Genomic DNA, 26,406 nt, shown 5'->3' on the forward strand with positions numbered 1-26,406 from the left:
GTCACCACTCTGACCTCACCCCTGTTCCCTGCCTGCTCCAGCCCCATAAGCTGCCTGTCTTCCACATGCCAGGGGCCACCTTGCCTCTGGGCCTCTGTCTTGTTCTTCCCGCAGCGCACACCCTTCCCCCCGTGGCCAGATCATCAGCGAGGCTCGTCCTTCGCCACCGGCTCCGGGGCTTTGTTCAAATGTCACCTTGTCCGTGAGGCCATCCCAGTCGCCATCCCATCCCCTCCTAAGGCTCCACTGCCCTCTCACCACTGCTCCCGGGTCCCTCCCCTGCTTTGTACTTCTCCATAGTACGTAACACCTCCCAACACGGCCTACGTAATTTTATTTTCCAAGTAGAATAGAAGTAGGTAGAGTGGAAGGAAGCTTGACAAAGACAGAGATGTTTTGTGTGTGTCTGTTTTGTTCCGACAAGTATCCCCAGCTCTTAACGCAATGTCTGGCATAGCAGGTGCTCAATAAAAATGTCCTCGGTGAATGAAACGTATTCTTATCTCATGGGGTTCGGAAGGGCTTCTTAGGAGCCATGTGCCGCCTGAAGACTAAATTTCGTGCTGGATTTTTTCTTTCCCTGAGAAGAGAGTCTCTAGCCTCAGAGTCTCAAAGGAATTTGGGGCTGAAAGAAGTCGAAGGACCAGGGGCACAGACATTTCAATTTAACAAGCATCATTACAGGTTTCTTCAAACAATGAAGAACTTCATGCACAGCTCATTTGCTAAAACAGGAACGTGCGATCCACAAGTGGCGTGGTTACACTCTTCTTGCTTCAGGATCCCTAGCAGAATCCAGAGATTTGCCTTGGGAATGTTTAGGAGCGGTATTTGGAAGAGGCAGCACTATTATCCCTACTGTCTGTGAGCCAAAACACGGGGGAGAACGAACAAAAATGTGTTTTCACAGGTTTGGAGCCAACTCTAATATTCACTCAAAGCTGAAAATAAAAATATACGTAAGGCGCCCCCCCTCCCCCCACGCATCACGTGTAAAGATCCAGGTGTGTCCCATCTAGCCCGTGACCTTGCCCCACTGGGAAATTACCAGGCCCTGGTCCCAAAATAACAAAACCTATCCCTCTTTACCACCCAAGCACCCACTCACCCTCAACTGCAAAACAAACTAAAAACAGGTCCGCACACAGAATCATCCTCAAGTATACAGACGTCCCCACGGAAGAGCCGAGCTCCATCAAATGTACGACGTGGCTTACCTTCCCCTATCATGGAGACCCCCACGGACATGCCCATGAACTTGCTTTTGGTCCATATGTGAGTGTTGACGCACAGTCTCTTCTCCTTGCACTCACAGTAGAAGCAGGAGATGGGCGGGTGATGGGACACCTGCTCAGCCACGAACCTGAGTTTGTAGCTTTTGGAAGGGTCCTCGGCCATCGGGTGTTCGTGGCTAGCGGGAGAGTGGGGGGCAGTCCTCTTTGGCTTGACCCTGTCCTTGGGGACTTCCCAGGAGCAGTGAAACGTCTCGCCGATGATGGGGTTATAGGGCTTCTTGGCCAAGGCCCCCTTGCGGCCCTCATGGAAGGCTGTGAGGTAATACTCCACAAAGCAAATGACTCTCTCCTCTGGCGTGGCTCCGGCAGTGATGGCCAGCAGCAGGTCTGGGTGCGCCATGAAGTCTGCATACATCTCCAGCAAGGATCGCTTCTCCAGGATGAACGTGGGAAGCACCACCTACATGCGGAAGGGGACAAAGTCAGACAGGAGTCCCTGTGACTGCATGAGAGAGGCTGCAGCCGCCATCCGCAAAGCCATCACGGCCTAAGCCAGGGAACGGTTTCTTTTGATTCGCGTACCAACGACAAGCCAGGGGAAACGACGTCAGAGAAATGAGACGTGGCCGCGGTGACGGCACATCGCCCACCCACCGTCGCGGACAAGACGGTTCTGACAGGCTTTCCTCTCTGCTCCTCTGGACCTGAACAGCGGTCTCTGCCTCCCTCTCTACCACGGCCACACAAAACCCTCTTTTACTCCTCGTTACTTAGACCCGTGAGGAAGAGAGCTTGGAAGGGCTTTTTTCTTTGCTTCCCGACATCGGGCACAACTAAGGGGGGTGCTCAGTGCCTCCCCACAAACATGGATACTGGGCGCTTGTTGGCACCTCATCAAAGGGGGTCCAAGTAGACCAGCACATAGCATCCCTAAGAGTGGCTTCTGGAGACCTTGGTTGAAAGGGTAGCGTATAAATCCTGACACGATCAAGGCGGAGCAGGTCTCTGGGAGGCAAGGCCGATTAGCAAGCAAATGTCCCGAGAGCTGTCGTGGAGCAGAGGGGCCATTTATGGAGGCTGCCGTGCAAGGCTGGGCCAGCAGAAGTAAGCGGAAGTTACAAAGAAGTGGGCTGGCACTTACTACGGAATCTTCTGGTAAATGGACCGGCACGGCGGCCACTCCTGGGTCTGTTTTCAGCACCACTACTAAAGAGGAGGAGAGATCTGGATGGGACGAGACAAAGAGACTCCTCCTTGATCCAAAATGGATCCAGGCGGTCACTCAGGTGCCCATACAGCCCCAGGGAGGAGGTCGGTCAAAGCAAATGAAGGACATTCTGAAACCGGTCTGGAAAGCAGATCACTCGTTACTATCGCTGACATGCGGAACAGAGCAAGCCTGTCTCTCGTGCTCTACGGTGAACTTGACGTGACTTGGTTAGAAGGGTATCCGTATTCCACCCACGTGGCAGCCGGGCACAGCCCGGACGATCTCACGTTCTCCTCCTCGTAGGGAGTCACAGGATTTTGAAGCCAGAGGGCTGGCCATGGCTCCTCCCTGACTCCGAGAGAGACGGGGGTGGGGAGCCACACCGGTTCAAGGCCACAGGGCGGGCTTACGCTCCCTCCTTACGTGACTGCGTGACTGAGTCTGTCTTTCCTTCACATAGTACCCAGCTGAGAAAACATTCACTGACCACAAACAGCAGAAGGCTTACAGATCTGCCACCCTGCCCCCGCCTCAGTTGGCTCAGATGCTTCCCAGCAAAAGAAGGAGATACAATGGAAGCGAGATGTCCCGAGAGGAAGAGACAGACGGGCAGACAGGAGATCAAAGCACAGAAATTTCAGTGGCAACTGGAGAAAGCCCAGCCCACTGAGGAAGTGACACTGGCATCTGTATTAACGCTGTTCTTTCCGTTCCACACTATGCCAGAGGGAAGTTTATGTACACGCGTTAGGTAAAAAGCAGCCAGCTGGAAAGTTCGACACGTTACACAATCTCCGTGCCATAAAAAGACCCCAAATGGTACCATGTATTTCTTGGGGTCAGAACGGAGTGATTTTTACATTCTTTCCTCAGTATCTTTCTGCTTTGCTCTTACAATATACTGGAAGAAAAAAAACATTATTTAAGAGATAGCTATGCAAATTAATGGCGATGTTCTCGTTTTCTTTCAGCCAAAACTTGATGAAATCGAGAATCTGGCTGCTGGAGGACCTGAGCTGGCCATACGAAAGTCCATTCTGTCTCAGATGCCACCGGTATTACTTCCTGTGTCTTTTGTGGGGACAGGTCCTCCGTCTGCTCTTCCAGTGGGGCTCTCGGGGGACCAGGCAGCCGCACTCTCCCCGTGGCCTCCCCCCAGGCAGGTGACCAATGGCAGAGTAAAGGGGAGGCAGAAGCTGCCCCAAACACTCATCGTCGCTCCCTCTCCTGCCCCCAGAGCTGCCCAAAGTCTCCCCCGGGAGCTCCGCCAGACAGCCTGTGCAGGGACTGCGGATTTACGCAGCCCTGGAAAGACGCCCGATGAGGCCAAACCAACTAAAAAGGAAAAGAAGCCACAAACGTCTGCACCTCCAGGCCTTCCCCAAACGGCTCCATTTCCTGCCCGCTCCCTTCCCTGGCAGGACGCTGTGATCATGAGGGAACCGAGGAGGGAAAGGGCAGAATTACCAGGAGGGGGGTCAGCCCTGACAGACACAACTCCCATGAAGGGGACTCCGCGTCCCTGACTTGCACCTTTCTCTGCACCTGTGGACTGGGGCTTCTCTGGCCACAATTTCAGCTCTCGACAAGGAGAATTCTCGAGTTTGTAGCCGAGATTGAAATTACAAGGAAAGAAGGGCGCCTGGGTGGCTCAGAAGGTTGAGCGTCCAACTTCGGCAGAGGTCATGATCTCGCAGTCCTTGGGTTCAAGGTCCGTGTCAGGCCCTGTGCTGACAGCTCGGAGCCTGGAACCTGCTATGGATTCTGTGTTTCCCTCTCTCTCTGCCCGTCCCCTGCTCACACTGTCTCTCTCAAAAATAAATAAACATTAAAAAAAAAAAAAGCCATTACAAGGAGAGAACTGCCCACAGTGGTTGCTCTCTCAGTATATACTTCTGAAAAGGGCGAGAATGTAAGGCAATTCCCCCAACTTAGCATTTCTGAACTCCGGGGGCTAAGGGATTAAAACAAATCAATAGGAAAAAGAACTCCACTCGTCACTCCAGATCACTTAACATCAGAACTGAAAGGGACCCTCAGGGTGATGGAGTCTAATGCCATGGTCTCACAGGTGAGGGGGCAGAGACGGGCAGCGGGGAGAGAAGGCACCATGCAGGAACCTTGAGCTCCCAACTGCCACCCAAAGTTCTGCCCATTACCCGACACGTCACGATTATCTGCTTCGGGCCAACAGGAGCATTTTCTCTCCCTCAGTGGACTAGGGGGGTTAGAGTTCACTGGACAAACTGAGACCCCAAGCCACCTCATCTACTGTCATAAGCAGGGGGCAGGAAGTGGCACATGGGCCCCACTCCCTAGTCCATTCTACTCTTCCCGGAATGACTGGGCAATCCACCCATCCAAAAACTATCGTGAGTGTTAATTACCACCAGGAGGGAGACCATCGGCAGTTAAGAAACGCAAGCAGAGCGCCCCCGCCTGGAAGAGTGCAGCTACGACTTCCTAACTGGCCTTCCAACTTTCTGTCAGGCCCACCTTGATTTCTTCTCCACACCATCACCAGACCCATCTCTTGAATCTCTACAAGAGATAAATGAAGTCCAGCCTGGCCCTCGCATCCCTCTAGTGGGACATCATCCCTCACTTTCTGCCCCCAGCCCTCCCCTTACAAGTACCCGTTCCCCCCTCCCCACCCCGCACACTCAGTCCTCTTTCCCTTTTCTGCCCTCCTCCTGCCTTGTCTAAGTGACAGACTGGAACTCCGCTCAAGGGTGACCTCCTCTGCGGAGCTGTTTCTGACAGCCCCTGCTCCCGAGGCTAAACCAACAACCCCTCCTTCACACCCTCACCGCACCCCCACATGTCTCCCTCACGGCGTCGCCAATGCTCCTTGGGATGAAGAGCATTCCTGGGACGAGCTGGGAAGTTTGTCCCGTGGGCATACACGAAATAGTATTGCATCAATGTTCCACTTCCCGGGTGTGCCAAGTGCGACGTGTGGGAGAATGTCCTCGCCCTCGGGGGATACTCGGGGACAGAACCGTCACATCTGCCAACATACTCTGAAAACAGACATACGCTCATACACGCAGGTGTGTATATGGGGCTGCACAGCGAGAGAAGAGGAAGACAGAAGTCGAGAGAGTGGGAGAGAGGAGAGAAGGAAGAAGAAAGGCAAAGCAGCAAAATGTTAACAACCAGCAAACAGAGGCAAAGGTTACCTGAAGTCACCTGTACTATTTGTAGCGCTCTCATAGACCAGAAAAGAGGCAAAAAGGCGGAGGGAAAAGAGAAAAGGCTCTACTGGGGATGCAGGATCTGACAACTGATCCAAAAAGATTTTGTTTTTAATCTGAAAGAGAGAGAGCATGAATCGGGGAGAGGGGCAGGGGGAGAGAGAGAAGCTTAAGCAGGATCCATGCTCAGAGTGGGTCCGGACGTGGGGCTCCATCCCACGACCCTGGGATCCTGACCTGAGCTGAAATCAAGAGTCGGCTGAGAAATCAAGAGTCGGATGCTCAACCAGCTGAGCCACTCAGGTGCCCCAGAACTTATCAATTTTCAGAGACAACCCTCCCAGAACTGCAGACTCAGGGAATGTGGTCTCCCAGGCAACAGCAAATCCAACCCACTGGGTATATATTCTCCACTTGGAAATGATGCTGCTGCTTTGTCAGATCTGGAAAAAGCAGAATACCTGGAAAGATGGAAGAGAATGGACTGGGGGTGGAATGACCATTTCTTCTTCCGTCGCCTACTGGTCTGTCTTTTTGGTGCTTTGCACAGAATATCAGGTCAATGGCTTTCAAAACCAGCATCCTGAACGTTTTGGGCAGGGTAACATACTTTTCGTTAAAGCCGATTTCTATCTCTCGTACGATCTCCCTGCCTTGTGTGCGTGCCTTTGCAAATAAGTCGCTTAATCATCTGTTCCTTGGGCAATGGACACTGGAGGTACAGAGCCAAGAAGCGGTGAGTGCTAATTGGGCTGTCTGCCTCCAATGGAGACGTGAGTGATGGCCCAGCTGTTCAGACCGACAGCATCCAAATGGCTGAAATCCCTACTGCAGATTTATCGAGCCATCAATAAGGGCTGCCTTTTCTTCCATTAACATAATTAAGACAATGAACGACTCTGGGGAAAGAAAAAAAAAAAAAAGCAAAGATCTGCATTCGGGACTCGGAAAACAATTAATTACGTTTAAAGTTGCATCAATCTAGAAGTAAGTAACTAATCTTCAGGCTGGGCTCTTAGAACTTTGAAATAATTGATCGCCCATCGAGAAGGAGGGCCCCCAGAAAGAGTGAGAGTCCGTCCCTTCCCCCTAATACAGGAACGCAGAAGGTTTCTGCAAAGCAAGGCCAAGGGCAGGTGCAATTTTCTCCAAAGAAACATCAGTTAACTTAATAACCTTGAGAATCATCTACAAAACACTCTGTCCGTAGACTGGCAGACCCACCCGGTGCAAACAAGCAGGCACAGAGAGGCTGAAACTACCCACCGAGATTGATCTATGTACTCCTTTAAGGGGATGTACACAAAAATCCAAGCTTACAAAGTAAAGCCTACATAATTCATACTGGCAAAGATTTCTTTACTTAGCCAACGGGATGCTCCCCTGGCTTTCCTTAAAGTGCCGGCTCCCTTCACATGATCTCACGGTGCTTGGGACATCGGGAAAGGCATTCGTTAAAACTTCGACTGGATGGGAAGAGTTTGAAATAAAATTTTCCTTTTTCCAAGAAGATATTTACTACACAGAGGGAGAAGCATCTGCGAAAATCAACTCCTGTGTTCCCTCCGAGTCCCAGATGTTGGCTTGCGTTAGGGAATCGGAAGCCGTGAGCTGACGCTCATCTCCGGGCGGCTGCGGTCATGTCTACTGGGGCAAGGTCATCTCTCCAAGACTCAATTCCTCTGCTGTAAAATGGGAGACAGAAGAATACCAACCTTCCAGGTTTTTGTGAGGATCACACGACAGTGCAAAGTCAGCCCAGTGCCCACCGAGCACACAGTACAGGCTCATTCTGCTGGTGGCTGTTGTAAACAGCGATCGTCTACTTCACCTAGAGGCCCGGGGAAGCTAAGAACAGTGTGGATCAGACAAAAACTTGTCACAAAACGTTTCAGTGACAAAGCTGAAGCCAAAGTCTCAATGAGCAGAGCAACCCTTGGGACCGCCTCTGATGCTTCTGCAAACACTGAATTATTGGAGCAAAAGGAGAAATAACTGTGTAAAGCAGGGAAAGTGTGGTAAGAACGTATGAATGTTTCCAACTTAAGCCATATGTGGAACTCAAGCCAGGCACCGTGCTTTGGGCTTCAAGTGATCTTGTTTGATCTCCTTGAGCAGGTATGACAATTCCATTTTACAGATGAGAAAACTCCAGCCCAGAAAGGCCAAACAAGTAGGGAGCCGGAATGAGAACCAGTTCTGCTGGGTCAAGGCCTGTGCTGGATCCCTCACTGCCCCCAGGAGGCCAGAAGGCTCGCCCTCACTCACTGGAAGTCTTCCTAGAAAAGCAGGGCCGACGAGCTCCTGCCAATAACATAGGCAGGAAGTGTGGGCAGGACACATGCCGCCTCCCTCCAGACACAGATTCACACCGACAGGAAGCCAGGTTACTGCTGGGTTTTCTACGGAAAGGCAAGCATCTCAGGACAGGAAGTGGGCTTTACTTGACAGCGTATTAAAAACAAGATTCGGAGAGAAGAGCCAAAGGCATCGGGAAGTGGACGCAACGCTTGGCGGGAAGAGAACACCGAGTACCCACAGCTGCGCTGGGTTCAGCTCCAGGGTGAACCCAGGCCCTTCGGACCCTTCTCACAAAAGTCGCCCCCTCTGAAGGAGGAGCTCAAGCACAGCAACACTCATCTTTTTGCAAACACGACTGAACCTGGCAACGTAGCCGGGAGAAAACCCGAGGGCGCCTGGGTGGCTCAGTCGGTTGAGCGTCCGACTCTTGACTTCAGCTCAGATCACGGTCTCGTGGTTCATGAGCTCGAGCCCCCCCGTCGGGCTCTGTGCTGGGCGTGGAGCCTGCTTGGGATTCTCATCCTCGCTCCCTCCCTCTCCCGCTCGCCCACCACCCCTCCCCCACTCGCATGTGTGCGCTCTCAAAAAACCCCAAAAAACAAACAAAACAAAAAGGAGAAAACCTGTACATTCGAAGATGTCTACCATGTCATTATAGGATCCAGAAGCCGCCGAGAGACATGTGACCAGTCACACCAGTTGAGTTGGGCCCTGACAATGTAGCAACTTGGCGGAAGGTCAGGCAGCCGTCGTGGACGACATGGCTGATGACGGCGTTCGCTTCCTCCCACGTGCCGGTGAGCACACGGCTGTTTGCTGTAGGGGGTCTGTCACACGCAGGGGCAACGGACTACACCGGTGCGTTAATCACCACCTGGTTTTACAAATAGTTCTGCTGGAACAATTCAAGCGATTCTTGGAGAATTCACCGAAGTCTAAGAACTGTGCGGGCAAGCTTCTCTCTCAAAGTGAGAACCCTGTCCACCATAATTGCTGGTGTGAGCAGAAAGTTAGGGGTCCCTGGAAAAATAAAAAGGAGACGTAGCTTTCCTGACATAAAAACAGTCGTTTTAGGTGCCCCCACCCGCCACCTTGTGAAAGGAGGTAAGAACCTACAGCTGCTATCGGGCGAAGAAGAGACAGTCTTATCAGAGACAATAAGTCCGTGGTAAGTCTCCCAGTGCTGGTTCAGAAGATGGACTTGATGCACATTCTTGAGTCATCTTTCCTCTGCCAGACCGAGTGGAGTCCGAGACCTAGGGATGCTGACCCTTGCCGGCCCCCCTGACCTTGACCTGAACTCTGTCACCTTAAGATGACTTCTGCCCCAATTCCACGCTGTATTCCCCACTGTGCAAGTCCCTTCGTGAATACGTATCACCCTTAGCTTTAAACTTCCCCCATTTTGTTGTTTAGGGAGACACTGCTTTGGGAAAGATCCCTGGTGTTCTCTTTTATCTGTTGCAAGTAAAATCCTTCTTCTTCCTTGTCTTGGCTTGGCTGTCTTCTGGCTCGACACCCACGGAGAGGTGAGCCCAGTTTCAGGTAACAATGGGATATGCATCGTGTATCTTCAGGGTCAGGGACCTCATCGCCTGAGGAGAGCCCAATCCTCCCTCTCTGTCTTGCACTTTTTAGGTTTTTTAAATTTATTTTTATGTAGAGAAGAGCGCGTGCACACGCACGAGCAGGGGAGAGGTGGAGAGAGAGAGAATCCCCAGCAGATTCTGCACTGTCAGCGTGGAGTCCGATGTAGGGCTTGAACCCACAAACCGCGAGATCTGATGATGACCTGAGCCAAAACCAAGAGTCGGACGCTTAACCGACTGAGCCACCCAGGCACCCCTACCTTGCACTATTTTAACCACAGTCGGTACCCTCAAAACTGCCACCTACTCTATGGAATCAGCTGTGCCATCAGGAAAGGTTCAAAATCCGCTGTTGGAGATGATCTCCCTCCCGCCTGATCCTGTAAAACTGGGGTTTAGACTAACCACCCTCCTTCCCAGAGGAATCCCCGTAGGTCACAAATCGGCACACCCTAGACCTCGTTGCTATCCGTAACTACCACCGTCCTCCATATCTCGGTTTGAAGCATTCCTCTCTCTACCCGTTACCCCTGAGGTCCCTCCTCACTCTCTCATCCCGGCCCCTCCAAGGCTGACAGCCTGTTGACCCTCTTCTGTCCACCACTCTCTCGCAGCCTCCCTTCCGGCCACAGCTTCCTGGAGGGAAGGAGACAACACGCTGACTGGTCTCTCTTTCCATCCGTGACCGAGCAACCTTAAGTGCCCCGTGGTAGCACGTGGCCACCCTCCTAACCTTCTAGATCTCCCTGAAATGAACACCCTTTTACTGCTGTCCCCCACCCGACTTCCAATCCCTCTCAAGCCTCCCTTTTCCTCGCGTCTCCCTTGCTTCTTTTGTCACCGGGAGAAGCGAAGCCGTCCACGGAGAGCTGCACACGATCGCCGCAGCACCTACTGTGCACCAGGCCCTGCTCGGAAGCCCTCGCACACCGGCTGCACGTGCACAGGAGCAGCCCCGTGGAAGGCACAGCTGCCCCTAGCTCGCAGGAGAGAAACTGAGGCAGCCAGGTTAGGGAACTCGGCTAGGGCGCAGCCAACCCACCTGGTTAACCCTGGCTCTCCCGCCCCTTTCCCGGTGTCTGTGCCCCGGGGTTCTGTACCCTCCCGTCAGAGGGTGATCCTCTGCCCACGCTCTGGGCCCCACGCCCTCTGGCTCCTCAGGTCCCTGCGGCCACCCCGCCCCTCCCCCTCCCGCTCCTCTCCACTCCCACTAGCACCCAGACATCTTCAGAAACCAAGCCTCCCAATTCCAGGTCTGCCTCCTGCCTGCACCCAACCTTCTGCTCCCCTTTTACTATACAAAAGCTCTTGGAACAGCGTCTTTACTCCCGGCTGGCCCTGTTCCTCCTATTCTCCCTCGAACCCACCCCATCAGACCCTGACAGAAACAAACGATGGTCCCTCCCCAGGCCTGACCCTTCTCGACGCCTCCACAGCAGATCCACACGGCCCATGGCTCCTTTCTCCTGGAAGGACCCTCTTCCCGTAGCTTCCATGACATCACGCTCCTCTGGTTTCTGTCCTAGCTCATGGGCTCGCCCTTCTCAGCCTCCTCTCCTGGATCCTTCTCGTGTCCCCAATCTCTATATATTGGGGCGTCACACGACTCATCCCTGCATCTCTACTCACTTCCTAGAGGAACCCATTCCCGACTCCTGGCCTCAAACGCATTCGGTTCCTTATTTGTTCTCAAACTTGTACCTGAACCTCACCCATAAGCCCCAGACTTCTATACCAACTGCCTACACATCCTCTCTCCTTGGAAGCCTCATGAATGGACATCTCAGACCTGAGAGAGCCACGATAAATTTGTGATGTCCCCCAACATCTTCCCATGGTCTTCCCCTTCTCCGTAAAGGGCGGTGGTCATGAGAGGCCCTGGTGGCCCCCAATGAACCACAGCTCCAGCTCCTGGAATGCACACTTGCTTTGATCGGTACAGGGGAAGTGACACTGTGCCACTTCGGAGGCTTGGGTTTTATTGCTTATTTATTCTGAGAGAGAGAGGGAGGGGCAGAGGCAGAGAGGGAGAGAGAGAGAGAATCCCAAGCAGGCTCTGCATTGTCAGTGCTGAGCCCGAAGTAGGGCTCGAACTTACGAACCACGAGATCATGACCTGAGCCGAAATCAAGAGTCGGACGCTCAACCGACTGAGCCACCCAGGCGCCCCCAGGAGTCTAAGTTTTAAAAAGGCTTATCAGCTTCACTCTTGTCCTCACGGGAACTTTGAGCCACCGTGTAAGATGTCTGGCTTCCCAGCTAGACAGACCATGTGAGAGGGATACAAGGAGAGAGAGAGAGAGAGAGAGAGAGAGAGAGAGAGAGAGAGAGAGAGAGAGAGAGAGAGAGAGAGAGAGAGAGAGAGAGGAGAGAGAGAGAGAGAGAGAGAGAGGAGAGGAGAGAGAGAGAGAGAGAGAGAGAGAGAGGAGAGAGAGAGAGAGAGACAGAGAGACAGAGAGAGACAGAGAGAGAGAGACAGAGAGAGAGAGAGACAGAGAGAGACAGAGACAGAGAGAGAGAGACAGAGAGAGAGAGACAGAGAGAGAGAGAGAAACAGAGAGAGATCCTAAGACTTCGTGGAGAGAGAGAAGCCCAGCTGTCCCAGCCAAGTCCAGCCCACAACCAACCGGCCAACTGACGAGAGACACACGAGCGACCTTTGGCAAGACCGACAGCAGAACTGCCCAGCCGAGCCCAGCTCAGATGGTGCGACTGTGAACAAACAAAATGGTGATTTTCAGCCACTACATTTGAGGTGGTTAATCCCTCAGCAGTGGGTAACCGAAACAAAGGGCAGCTCTAGCTTTTCTTATCCCGGCTGCTCAGATCGCAACCTGAAGAGTCATTCCTTATTCCTCTTTCCCTCACACTCCACATCCAATCGGCACATCCATACCCTATTGGGACATCGGCCACTCCGCCATCATCTCGCACCTCCTCCCCGTTTCTACTCTTTCCCCTGCTGCCCGCGCCCCACTCCTCGCCCTGCCCCAGTTTACCTTCCAACCCAAGAGTCAAAATAATCTTTTAAAAGTACAAGAAAGGCCATGCATTCCTTTGCTCAAAACTCTCCAGCGGCCACCACGCCACTCGGAGAAACATCCCTAGTCCTTACAGCGTCCTAGGAAGCACCCACCCCCACCCCGGCCCCAGCCCTCCTGTCTTGCCAGCTTCCCTTCCCGCCAACCGGGGCATTCTGATTCAATCACACTGGCGTCCCTGCTTACCCTCAACATGCCAGACAAGGGCCATCACGGGCCTTCTTCACCCGCTGTCCCCTCTGGCCAGAACAGACTGCCATACGCCATCTCCTGCGGACCTCCTCACCCGAATCTCGTCTCTACTCCGGTGTCACCTGGGAGAATCCACCCTGAGCAGCGTCTCTAGGGGGGCCTGTCCCCGCCTCCACTGCCGGGCTCTGCTTCTCTGCGCTGCTCTTCCCACCTCTGTACTCTTTTCTCTTCTCTCGTTTGCCGCCTGCCTCCTTCCGTTATCACCCGAGCTCTAGGAGGGTGTGGAATCGGAACGTTTTGTTCACTGCCGCATTCTCGGCGTCTAGAACACTACCTGGCAGGTAGGCTGCTCAACGAATATGCGAGCACAGGCGCTACTAAATGTTGTCTTTCACGTTCCCGAAAACTAGGTTGAAAAGGTCGGATACTGCCAAGCTCCAAACTGTATCCCGGGGCCCCGCTCCCTGGAGCCCGGGTTGGAGCAGAGCAGCTCCTGAACACGACGTGGCGTGTCTCACCAGCCTCACACCCTCCAAAGCTTTCCCGTTGCCCTCAGGATCGGGTTCACCCAGCTCCACGTGACCCACAAGTCCCCGCAGGATCTGACGCCACCACCCACTCCAGGTTCAACGGTGCCACTCACCAGCACATGCTGCACTCTGGCCACACCGCCTGATGCTCTGCAGCTTTGCCCATGCTGTTCCCTCCACCAGGAACGCCCTTCCTCTCACTCCTTCCACGAATGCCCACTCATCCTTCAGGCTCAACCTAAATGTCCCTAACTCAAAGAGCCCTCCCGTGGCCCACCATCTTTCTGCGGGTCCTCCTTTCTCCGTCTCCTTTCCAGGCTACCCGCGATTTGTGGACATGCAGAGGTGACACAGCGGAGGTACTCACCGGCAACCCGGGGTTATGGGAGGCCGGCCGAGGAAGGGGGGCGCACAGGAGTGCTTCCAGAGGCAGGACCAGCCGCATGTTTTCTGGGGCAAAGTGAAAAATGAAAATGGAAGTCCCCTTCTTCATAATTCTTAAGAATTTCAAGAGGGCAGCAGCAGAACCTTCAATCCGGCATGGGATGCCTCTGGGCATGGGGGGCGGTGGGACTCCACCGGTCACACGTCCACAAAACCGGCCCTGTCTGGTGGCCACAGTTCATTAACTAAGGCAAAATGCGGCACCAGATGCCCACGCGTGTCGGTGACTTGTGGACGTGTCGATACTTCCCGCTTCCTGAAAGACGGAGCGATACAGTTGTTTCATGGAGAGGGACCAGAGCTCCATCCTGGAGCCAAAGAAGATTTAATCTGCCTGCTCATCGGAGGCTCCATTCAGGCTAAGTGCTTCCATTGCCAAGTTAGCACGAGCTTAACTTCATGGCACGGGCAAACGTCAAGAAGAGAAAAGGCGACAATAAGGAAAGAGGGCCTTTCGTCAACCTTTCTCTGATGGGGTGGGAGGCGTACCTCTTCCTCTCACAAGTATTCCAGCTCATCAAACCCTCCCTTGCTTTTTGAATAATAGCTTCTCCCCAGCAAAAAAGTGAATGAGCTATGGGCCAGAAAAGCTTTTCTCTCAAAGCGCCCGCTGAGTAGTGGATAAACATAACATTTGCTCTTTTAGGAACGAACCATGGCTCCAGAAACGCACAGCAATTATATCCTAACAAAATAATAACAGAAGATGCACCGTTCCTAGGATTTATTTTTAAATAAAACAGCCGTAATGTGATATCTCTCAGACCCTCAACCTGCTGTAAGTCAGTCCCTTCGGCCTTTTATTGTATTATTCCACATCGGACCTGGACAACTTCAGCGACTCTGACGTTCTCTTTCCTATACCCTCCATGATTCTACATCACTGTTTTACAAAATTTTTTTTAATATGATCCACAAGGAGAATATGTCTTATGTTGTGACCCACTACACGTGTCAACCGAACTAAGATAAAAAGTTCATGTGCGGCACGCTCTAAGATTTTCCGTCGTATTTGATTTCATTTTTTAGAAGTGATCATCTGACCCTCTACGTTGGTTTTATAACCGACTAAATGGGCCACGACCCACAGTTTGGAAATGTGGTTTTAGATCATACCGGTGTAATTACCCACATTCCTTCCACCAGATCTCAACTCAAGCTCTACTCAAGTGTCTATGAATCCACAAGAATAAAAGCAGTAGCTTTTTAAAAGGCAAGCATTTAAATGATCCCTCTAGTAAAAAGGACAGGAGCATTCTAGAGCTACAAGGCTGAAATGTAGGGAATCGGGCAGGATAATGCAGAACAGGTCTTCACAGCTTGACGGCAGATCGAAGAAGAGGGCGGAGAGCGGCCAAGGCAGGGAACCTTCTGAGGTCAGGCCTCCCCAGTGTGAAGCCACTGTTTTGTTTAAAGTGCCACTTTTCCCCAGAATATCAGACACACTCACATTCAAACACAGAAAAACACTGTGCAGAAAAGGCTTTTCTGTCATCTTTGAAGCTCCCAACTCCTCTGTCTCCCCTAAGTGGTGAGTCACCATCTTGTCATCTTCCTCTTCAAAGAATCTCCCCCCCCCCCGCCCCCCCCCCCGCTGTTCTCTGGAATCCAGGCCATTCGTGACAGCCAAACAAACCAACTACCCTCAAGGCGCCTTCCCTGGGCGATGCCTTCAATGGTGTTGACCCTCTCCAGTACGTCCACATTCGTCTGGCTGGCCTTCAGGTTCTAGAACCTCCATTCCCCAGCCCACCACGGGTCTCTTCCCGGTAGCTGTCCCTCTACAGCCCTGCTCACTCCCTCTCATCTCACCACACGCTTCCAGGGAGGCAACAGGATTCAGTATCTGGCTAGAAATGCAACCACCTGGGCACCCCGGCCCTATGCCACCGCACAACCCTTCAGCCACGTACAACATCGCTTTCCCTGCTTGCCTCCAGAAGGAAGCTCCCGCTCAGGGCGAGGGAGGATCTCTATGGGCCCATCAACTCAACCATCAGTAATCAGGACACTGGGTTCTCCTGACTCCGTCCCTCAGGAAGAATCCTGGCCGAGCACAGCACCAGGGAGAGTCAGCTGCCCTTCTGCCAAACAGCAGGTCTGTTTCTCTGTAGGTGGATCTTGGGATCTGAATCCCCAACAAGGTTGCCGTTGGGGACTAGCCGTCAAAGCTAACGCCAGCTGGCGGCAGGCTGCGGCCAGGCGCACAGTGGCCTCACTCCTGGGTCCTCCATTTTCCTTCCCCCTGCCGTTCTGTCTGTGGCCAACAGGCCGCATCTGTCTCTACACCTTCAATTTTTTCTGGAACACAGCAGGAAACCAAGAAGTCCTGCGTTGAATTTTCCCTACCAACTCCTGTGCTTCCTCTCGTGCTCTCCCTGCCCTGCTAAAGCAGCAGCTTCTCCAGGGAGTCAAATGCCAGGCTCACACTCTGAAATGAGTACTGACGTAAAACAACACATCCTTTCGCATCATAACCGGGATACCTGCGCCCGAGTGCCTTTCTGGCCTTTTCCCCGCTCTGTTTTCCCAATCTCACCACGGCGAAGAGAATGAGAGCCGGGAAGGCTTTGGCGGGGGGTGGGGGTGGGGGGCGGGGTGAGGGAAGACAGAACCCAAGCCACTGGCCGCAGACCCAGTGGGACGCGCCAACCTACCTTGGTCAGATCCATTCCCAGTTTGAGCTGTGAAATGAGATGAAGAATTATACTACGCTGATCCTCCATGGCACCCAGTTCTGTCTCTTCTTTGTCTTCAGTGTCACTGTCCTCATCTTCGGACAAAACCAGTTCAGGGCCCGAGTTTGGCTAAAACAAGATCATCGATACAAATCACCAGCTGGTCCAGCAGAAGTCAGAAGCACAGCACAGGGACCCGTAGGCTCAGCAACGACAGAAGGAGCTCAACCCTGCCCCAGAAAGAGTTTCTCTGTGACCAGTGCTATTAGCCATATGGGGCGACAGAGGGACCCTTTCCGGGGGTGCGGGCCCTTCGGGCGAGGCCACCCACCGCACGCCCGTTCATTTTCCCCACCATGCGCCCTATCCGTAAACTTTCCGACCTAAGGACCTTACCCAACAACAACAGAAGTTTTCTGCTCAAGAAGCTACATGGGTCTGAGCTCCCTTACCTGGACTATTCCCATACGATATTCTCCTATTAACTTGCACAACACAGAACACCTTATACCTAATGTAAACTTTTCTGTTTCATAAACGAAAGGCAGATGCTCCTGGGATTGACTGAAATTACCTTAGTGACGAGAAAATTTACTCTGAGACTGTTTCTACTCACATCACTTAATATCGCTGCGGCAAGTGTGAAAAAAAAAAAGAAAAGAAAAAAGTCTCAGAGCTGGCATTAATTCAGGAAGGGTGACAAGAATAAAAATTTAAGGAGAAACACCAAAATTTTACAATGCTCACATGTGTGCTCTCCAACAGACCCTGCTTTTCCTCAAAGCAAGTTCATTCATTCCGTTGCTGGATTCTGATTTTTCAAATTGCGTAGGAAACAGGCAATTGGCAAGCGGAATGTGCAAGAGGGCTGAGCACCACGTTTTCCAAGTCCCAGACATCAAGAACTCTGGCTATAATGGATAGTTGTCCTTGGAATTCTACTGAAAGAGGCAAGCTTAATTCCCCTTTCCACATTTACCTGTGTTCTTACGCTGCTTGTCCATACGTAAGCCGATGCACTCTGCAAACACATTACACAATTGTTTCTAATTACCGATGACCGGTCAGGCCAATACACTTAGTAGACACAAACGCAGCAGCTCAAGGTATTTAATATAAATAGACACAGACTTGCCCATACGTCTCTGCAAAAAGTAATGATTTATCAACTCCATTAGGCCCCTCTCCTTCTATCTAAAGGCACTTCCAACACCCAAAGGTTATCTTATAGTGAACGAGGTGGCTGTAACTGACCCGCCTGACCTATATGTGCTGGCCATTCCTTACCGACACTCCACGGAGAAAACACGGTGCTCTTCTCCCCTGGGGTAGGCATTTGAACATTTTCCCACTGAAATAGACATTTTTCTACAGACATACTTCTCAAGTTATTCTCAGTCACCTCTGAACACCCCCAATTCTGGAGAGACCACTGGGGAGACCTGAATGAAGCCCACGGCGGTAGGCTCTCTCCCCGCCAAGAAGAGGTGCGTTTTCCTCCACCGTGCGCCTTGTTCTCCAGTCTCATCGCAATGCGTGTTGTTTGCCGTCCCTGGAAAATTGTTTTGCGGGGAATATGCTGAAATAACTGGGGCCCCGCCCCCCATCCTGCTCCAGAAAGGACTAGCCAGATGCAGTCGGCGGGGACTGGGCTGCCCTGATTCTAACGCTGGGAAGTCGGAGAAGGAGGGGCTCCGGAGGCCACCCCGCTTCTCCTCTGGCTTCACCTCCTGGACACCCATCTGCTGTGCCTCCGTGCCGGCCGCTGCCAAGGCCGCTGAGCCAGAATGGCTGAAAGGCCAGGAAAAGCAGGGCCACCCTCCCACCAGCCTGCCCCTCCTGACTCTTCGTTCCCCCTCCTCTGGATTTCAGTTTTGAAACGGAGGCCTGTCTCATTGCGCTGGGAGTCTACGGTTCCAATCAGACGCCACTGAAGTCAGAAAGCCCAGACGCCATCCCTCCCCATGGCAAAGGTGCTGCGGTCGCTACTTCCTTCGTGGTGACCTGGTGGGCAGTGGTAAGTTATGAGCAGATTTCCCCTCAACGCAGGGGCGCCTGGAGGAGAAGAGGACAGCGCCCCGGGCATCTTGATTTGGGAGGAAAAAGGACAATCAAAACCAAATCGAGCTACCAGCATGCACCCTCTGGGGGAAGCGGGGACGGCGGCATGCAAAGCCCTTAAACGTCTCAACAGGAGAGGTAGCTGCATCTCGAGTGCGATCGCTCCTGCTTGGAATTGAACGCGGTACTGAACGCAGTCCGCACAAATCATTTGCTCAAGTGAGGCTGCCAGAAGCTTGATGAGGCAAAGGATGATCCCTTCCTCCCAAAGTGTGATTTCCCATTTGTGCACACACCAGCACACAGGGAAAGTTCCATCCTCCCCACGCGATGCGCCGCACCCGGTGCACCGCGTTCAGAGACGACCCGGGACCACACTCCCTCCTGCTGCCTGCCATGCTCAGAAATTAGACCCAGCTTGTCCCCGACTTCCGGCAGCCAGGAAATCTTTCTACGAGATCCTGCCAGGAGATACTGAGTACATGCATCAGTGTGCGCACAAACCTCTCCAGCTCCTCCTACTTCAATCCACAGGACATTTCCTCTGTGGCTGGTGGTGCCTCTCACAGAGACACTGGCTACGGGAGAGAGAATTAAGGCTGGTGCAGGCGCCCCAGAAGCGGACTCACTCCAGGGGGAATGGAGGCCAGAGCTCGTGGGGGCCCTCAAGTCCTGCCAAGGGGAGAGAAGCCGTGAGGAGTCTGACACACGTCATTGGCTTGGATCCTCAGCCAACTGCCTAAGCTTAGCCGAGGATCCAGCCACAGTTTTCCCTCCCAGAACTCCTGGGAATATGCCTGTTTTCTTACGGTAGGATTTGCAAAACCCTCTCCCACTCAAACTCAAGTGAATAATCAGGGTTTAAGAAAAGAAAAAAAAAAAGGAGGCTCCTGGGTGGCTACGTCCGTTAAGCGTCCGACTTCGGCTCAGGTCATGATCTCACAGCTTGTGAGTTCGAGCCCCGGGTCAGGTTCTGTGCTGGCAGCTCGGAGCCTGCAGCCTGCTTCAGATTCTGTGCCTCCCTCTCTCTCTCTGCCCCAACCCACTCACATTCTGTCTCTCTCTTAAAAATAAATAAACATCAAAAAAAATTTTCAACAACAATAAAAAAAGGTGTTTTTTTTTTTTACCACCAACATTTATCATGTTGTTAATGAACATCTTAGAGGAAAGAAGGCCCCGATTCTACCCACAATGGAACGCAGTGTTTTGCAGAAAGGGGAGACCACCCTCTGCTGGGTCCAAAATGGAGGCACAAGGAGAGAAGGTAGGAGTATCCGACTGGTCAACCCTGTTAGAAAGAGGTCGGCTGGCAACGTACATACAAATCTGCCAGCATCCACAAAGCAGCCACTGTCAACGGGCACCACCAAGAAAGGCAGAATTTGAAGAACAAGGCTTCACTGGCATTTTAAAGGCTAAAAGACTTCTTCCCCTTTGGGGTCAAGAGTTTGTCAATTCTGTCTGCTGTGAGATCCAGTGTTTCTCAATCTCAGAAGGACAACTGACCCGGGCCGTGGTTTTATAAATGCTGAGAAAGTTCCTAAGACTGAGCAAGAACAATCGTCACATCCCGCCATCCCCCAGAGATCTTTGCAAATGAGCCAGCCCAGCCATAAAAACGTATGCCAACCTGAAGACAAAATGGAATCAGAATATGTCTTAAGGAGAAGCAGGCTTTGGAAAAATGAGGCTTTCAATAAAAACAAAAATAATGAGTCAATATTTCTACCACATGAGCACTTCAGGGCATATGATGCTACAAAAATGAAGTGACTCGTATCTCTTAGCAAATAGAGGGAAGGACGAGTAAATGTGACAGACAGGAAAAAGCTTCCTGGCAGCAGGCTGGGGTTCGGGGACACTCCTCGGTGGCTCCAAAGGGACTTGTGCCCCAGAGCCAAGGTTCTTAATCTGGGCATTTTGGACATTCCTAAAAATATCTACCGCTACCTTTGATATTTGATACAAAAATTGTGTATCTGGACATTTTCTCGAGAGAGACGGCCCACGTTCTCCTTGGATTCTCGGGAGAGGATCTGCCCCTGGGCTGACCTCAGGCCTCTCAAGGAACGAGGGGCCTCAGACCCCGTAAGAGAGATGGGCTCTCAGGATGGGACGCGTTCCAGTCAGAGACAGTCACAGGATCTGCAGCCATGTCACCACAGACCTCCGCTTCTCATCTGGCAACGGGCAACACATCCGTGGGGCGGCGGCCAAGGGCCAAAGCCAGAAGCAAAATTGTGACTTGGGTTAGGCTGACGTGGGTTGAACAAGCCTCCTCCAGGGGGACACCAGTGCAGAAGGGAACACTGAACTCTGCTTCCGCCTCTCCTTCTTACCCAAACTCTTAATTCTGCAATACAAATGCAAGTTCCAAGCAAGACGGAAATTCCAAACTATTTTATTCAATACACATATGTAACTGAACTGCATTTTGAGCCACCAGTGCAGAAGGGAACACTGAACTCTGCTTCCGCCTCTCCTTCTTACCCAAACTCTTAATTCTGCAATACAAATGCAAGTTCCAAGCAAGACGGAAATTCCAAACTATTTTATTCAATACACATATGTAACTGAACTGCATTTTGAGCCAGTGCCAGGAAAAACCACGAAACAGACATTTATGTTCGAGGTCCATTCATTTCCCTGCCACGGGTCTCACTCCACCCCCACACCTGCACCTGCTCCCCTTCCTCAGACAAAGTGCATGCAACCCAGCCCTCCTTCTTCACGGCAATCTCTCCTCCTTGCTTAACTGGCTCTCAGAGAGCTGAGGCCAACTTGAGTAGTTTGATCTACTAACATTCTCTTTATTTGTAAATGTCTAATAACCTAGTGTCTTAATGCAAAGGGCTGAATCCTTAGATTTGAGGCATTATGAGAGAAGCCTAGGTGGCTACATTATTCGACCTTTCAAGACGACTGTTTACTCTTGAACGTGGATCAAGGCCACGCTACAGCCCTTAGATCGCCGACATGCAGGTAGGTGGGCTCCACTGTGACAAAGATTGAGATGGGCACCTGCTGCCATCTGTCGCCCATATGAGTGCCCTAGAACAGGTATTCTTAAGTAAAGAATATCTTCATCAGAAAACATACGCACTGAGTTCAAGTGATCTGCAGCTCTCCTAAAAGTCTACCCGACCAAGGACAGAAAATACAGGCAGCTAGACAACGACGTCAAATTCTATTCCATCGGCAATCATGTTGCAGCCCAACATTTTGAGAGGCTGGCATCTCTCCCCCCACACTGTTACCTAGGCACAGGGTAAACTGAGTCAGACCCAAGAACCTTGGTATTGAATGGTAAGAACCAAACATTGTCCAGATATCGTCTTTATGGCGAAAATGGGGAAACCCAGCCGTGTCAAAAAGAACATCTGATAGTCTGAGGGTCACAGAAAGCTGGACGGTGGGGGAGAAGACCCAAAGCACCACCCTCAGATATCCACCCTCAAACGAGAGAAACCTTATGATATACAGCAGCAGCAGCACAAAGGAGCAACCGGGCAACAAGGTGTCCCCCTACATGACTTATTTCTTGCTTCTGCTACTACACAGAACATGCAGTAACATGCAATAATGGCTACCAGGACAAACACACATTTGCTTACTTTACAGATAGGAGGCAATAGACATTGGTTGGCTAGAAAATGAGAGGTTCTAGAAAAAATAGGAAATGTCAAGTTGAACCATGGATAGAGGTTGAGGGGGGTTCAGAGAGATTGGAAGAAGAGGTCAATGGAGGACAGAGAAAGGCGACAAACACAGCGAATATTAAAAGACAAGCAAGGAGTTCGGAGTGTCTAAGAAGTACAAGTGCCCAGGACCAACTACTGAAACAATTTTTTTGTTCTGATGATAACGGTGTTACCGTTGTTGACGACCTGTATGGAATCCATAAAACCAAGTATTAAGTCCCTTTTATCTCTAGTCATTTTTTTCACTCCAATATTTATAGCATATTTAACCAAATTATCACAATCATTACTTGATCCTCATTGTTTATCTTCACATTCATAAAAATTTTACAGCCCAAGGAGCCCCATCTAATAGCCAAGGTCATGAACACCGGCACAGCTGTTTCTGAAGACCCGGTCCAACTTCCCACGCAAGTCAATAGAATAGCATTAGCATAGCATGGGGCATACAAAGATGGCCAGCAGTCCAGCGAATTTCACTTGGCGTTTTTCTCCCTCATTCCCCAGTAAGACATTTTTATCACATGACTCTCAAGTGCAAGGCACTCACTGTATCACACGCTTGGAAAAACTATTTCCCCTGAGGACACACACAGACATAAAGTTGTGTCACAGAAACGTAAAACGGCTCTTCCTGATGACCTACTGTCCTTCCCGCGCTTAGCACAGGTGGGATTTCTTCCCCAGAAGAGTCTCTCTTGTGCCTGTTTCCGAGTCCCCCAAAGTAGGCCATCCTCGCTGAGCGGAGGGTCTCCCGGGTGAACGGAAAGATGCTCTCCTCTGTCAGAAGTCATACCAAATGGCGTGACGTCAGACACATGTCTTCAGGCGATGTCTTGTGCAGCTGACGCCCCGTGGCCCTGACGCAGGGCGGCCACTGAAGCCTCCTCGCGTGTACTGCCTTCTTTGTGGAGCCACGTCCAAAGCTGGGTGACCAGCTGTGCCTCGCAGGCCGCCACCGTATCTGGGGGACCTTATCTTGCCATTTGGAGGTAGGTACAATGAGGCCACTGTGCGGGGGGCAACCCAGTGGAGGAGTTGGCTCTAATCCTTGACAGCTTCAAGCACAACCATGTCCACACAGCAGGCTTGTCCCCGCTGCCATTTTGGAGATGCTGAGTTGGTTGCCACTGACATCACAATCCTTCTGCTGCCTCCCAGTGGACGCGCTGGCTTTCTTGCTCTAACCACACATACACACACATTTACCACACTTGGCTCGCACAGACTGGAAGGACAGACGCTCTTCCTGAGCAAAGGGGCCAACCTGCAGAAAGGTTCATTTTAAAGAAAAGACACCCTGGAAGGTAGAAGGAAGTCACTTCTGGGGAGGGGAGGGAGTAGGGGGCATTCGTCATCAGCCAAGATAATCGGGCACAGTTACGCCAAGAGGATGTGACAGGTGTTCTTTCAAAAAATATCTGCGAGAGGCATTCACGGCAAATAACATCAGGCCTTTTCTCATTCCACAGAGCTGCTCAGAAACTGTTTTTCAACGAAAGCAAGAAAGAAAGGAACTGAGAAGGAGCAAAGAAAACCTTGAGTCCAAGGCAGGGAAGGAAGCGGCAGCGGCAGCGAAGGGGGAGGCGACGATCTTGCAGCTGGGGACCTGGGAAGTAAGCGTGCCAATGACAAAGCAGGCGCCCGGAGGCCACAATCCACGCCTCAGCCCCTCCAGCATCCGCGGCCACCAGGAACAGAGGGAAGGGCACATATGTGACGAGAAGGCCCAAGAGCCAAGCGCTGCGTCCCGTGCGTTATGACACTACGTCGACCGGCAAAAGCCGAGCACTGCGCAAGCCAAGCCGGCACGGGATCGGCGGCCCAGCCGAGAGCTCGCCAAGACTCCCTAAAAACGAAGCTATGCCAGGTTGCGGGGCACCGATCACCATGGCCCTAGGCCCGCGAGCAGCACACGCCACACTCTCAAGTTCACAGGAGGCTTGTGAGCACTGGGGTCAAAGTCTCAAGGAGGAGAAGAGGGAGGGCACGAAAACAGAGGACGTAATCGCCGCAGGGAAGCCGGAGCGATGGCCTGGATGTGAATCCTGAATCCGCTACCTTCCGCCTGTCAGGCTCCAGCTCATCTCTGAGATGGAGGCGGAACTCCCCACACCTCAGGCGACTGCCCAGGGGCCTACAGAAGACAAAGCACAGAAAGTGCTGAGCCCAGAGTGCTGAGCCCAGCACTGAGCCTAGTGCTGATCTAGAAGCCACTGCCACGGCACCCGCGTCCCCCTCGCCATCCCTCAGAAGCTGTGTGATGCTGGACGGGCTCCCGTGGTAGGTCAGCCCCCCCCAACAACAAGGACACGGAGGGCTCCGGGGCCGTCAAGGTCTGGGTCCCCCACACGGTCCACGGCCCTGGCCGCGAGGGAGCATCACTTCCGGGATCTAGGGCTGCACCAGTAAGGGACTCATAGAAATTCCGGAACAAATCACATGCGGGTCCGGGAGCCACAGGAGACAAATACAAAGCGGCAAGGGTCACAGCGCGGCACACGCAGGAGCCACCCAAGTTCTCTAGAAGGCCCAGGAAAGGGAGGGACAAAACCCCTCCGAGAGCCACTCTAGCATCTCTAGGCTCTGGCGTGAGGAAAAGCAACGGTTTAAGACACAGAAGGCCTCCTCTAGGTGGGCTGAAGGGCGAACAGGCACGAGGGCTGTAAGAGTTACCATCCCCCGAACTGCCTCCAACGCCCACATCGGCTACTAAAGATACAGGATGCTGAAGACCTGGTCTCTGCATCTGACCAGCTGGTGACCCGCTGGAGGAGGTCATGGATCTTTTTCTCCCCTGGCCCTGGGTGGAACCTCTAAGTTCCATCTCATCCTCTGAAACTCAGTTCAGCCACACTTCACAGGGGCAGACGTGGCCCCCTCCGTCCTAACGAGGAGCTCCTCGGCACCCTGGAGGCACCCGATTTGGCACGCCCCGACTGGGTTTATGCGACTGCGCATCTGCTTTCCCGCTGGAACTGGGAAGTCCAATCTCTTTCAGTAGAGGAACACGGATTATCTGGACCGGCTACTTAGAGCTCCAGGTTGATGTGGACCTAGAAGCCACCTCTAGGCTCCGGGAGAAAGAACGCCGTGATCAATCAGTAACATCAGCTAGGAACTGAGGGGTGGGACGGAGTGGCCCTGTGCTCGTCAGCTTAGCCTCATCGAAACTCCTTCACGACAGTCTGCCGTTAGAACTCCTGTCTCCTTCGGCCTTTCGTTTCTAGAGTCTCAAAACAAGGGCTGGTTTTTATAAAAGGTGCTCAATAAAAAAAAAAATTTTTTTTAATGAATGAACAAAAAAGAAAAACGGGGACAACTTGAGCGTGCAAGGACAAAATTCAGATTTAAAATAAAAAGGACAGGTGTGCCCGAGTGGCTCCGTGGGTTAAGTGTCGGACTCTTGATTTCAGCTCAGGTCACGATCTCACAGGTCGTGGGATCGAGCTTCATGTCAGGATCTGCACTGGCAGAGTGGAGCCTGCTTGGGATTCTCTCTCTCTCCAAATAAATGAACTTGAAAAATAATAACAAAATGAAAAGGGCAGCCAGTCACAAAAGATCACATATTACATGGTTCCACTTATAGGAACAGGCAGATGTATGGAGACAGAAAGCAGGTTAGTGGTTGGAAGGGACTAGAAGGAGGGGTAGAATAAGGGTGACAGCTAAAGAGTATGGGGTTTCTTTTGGGGGTGATGAAAATGTTCTAACATGGACTTATCTGGAAAAAAAAAAACCCAAACCCATGGAATGGAACATTTTAAATGAGTGAATGGCATGGCATGTCAATTATATCTCATAAAGCTGTTACCTAAAAAATTAGAACAAACATATAAATAAAAGGACGCATCATGTAAAGTCAGACACGACGAGGGCAGAAGGAAGGCCGTGGCCTGGGTGACCAGAAAGGCAGACTCTGAGATGAGCGTCACCAAAGAGCAACGCTTGGGGCAGCCGAGAAACGAGGGGACATTCCACCAGAAGGAGCGGCATGCTGGCCGGGGCAGTCTGGCCGAGGCCAGGTGGCAGATGGCTTTGGACTTATCGCTAGACTCATTCCCTCGAAGAGCCCACCTGATGCCACGCCTTTCAACCATTTATTCACTGATGGCCTCTAAATGTCTGTCTCAAGCTCAGCCTTCGCCCAGAACTCCTGCCTGCTCACCGTCTCTCCCTGAGCTGTCTGTGGTAGAAAAACAGTGTCCCCGAGAGGTCCAA

At 52.1% G+C, this 26,406-nt stretch overlaps 1 protein-coding gene across 3 annotated transcripts in view; it reads right to left on the reverse strand.

The window, feature by feature from the left end:
* Nucleotides 1-26,406, reverse strand: part of OSBPL10 (oxysterol binding protein like 10) — a 309,461-nt gene that overhangs the window by 19,456 nt on the left and 263,599 nt on the right. For 2 of the 3 annotated variants that reach the window (XM_019422851.2, XM_019422850.2), the window contains 2 exons: nucleotides 16,397-16,546; nucleotides 1,218-1,695 (listed from right to left, as the gene is read on the reverse strand). In XM_019422851.2, the coding sequence (XP_019278396.1) occupies nucleotides 1,218-1,695; nucleotides 16,397-16,546 (628 nt within the window). The remainder of the gene's footprint in view (nucleotides 1-1,217; nucleotides 1,696-16,396; nucleotides 16,547-26,406) is intronic. The other variant, XM_053903898.1, reaches the window with a different exon arrangement.

The sequence above is a fragment of the Panthera pardus genome, unplaced genomic scaffold, assembly GCF_024362965.1.
Source record: "Panthera pardus isolate Hobbes unplaced genomic scaffold, ASM2436296v1 HiC_scaffold_16, whole genome shotgun sequence".
Taxonomy (NCBI): domain Eukaryota; kingdom Metazoa; phylum Chordata; class Mammalia; order Carnivora; family Felidae; genus Panthera; species Panthera pardus.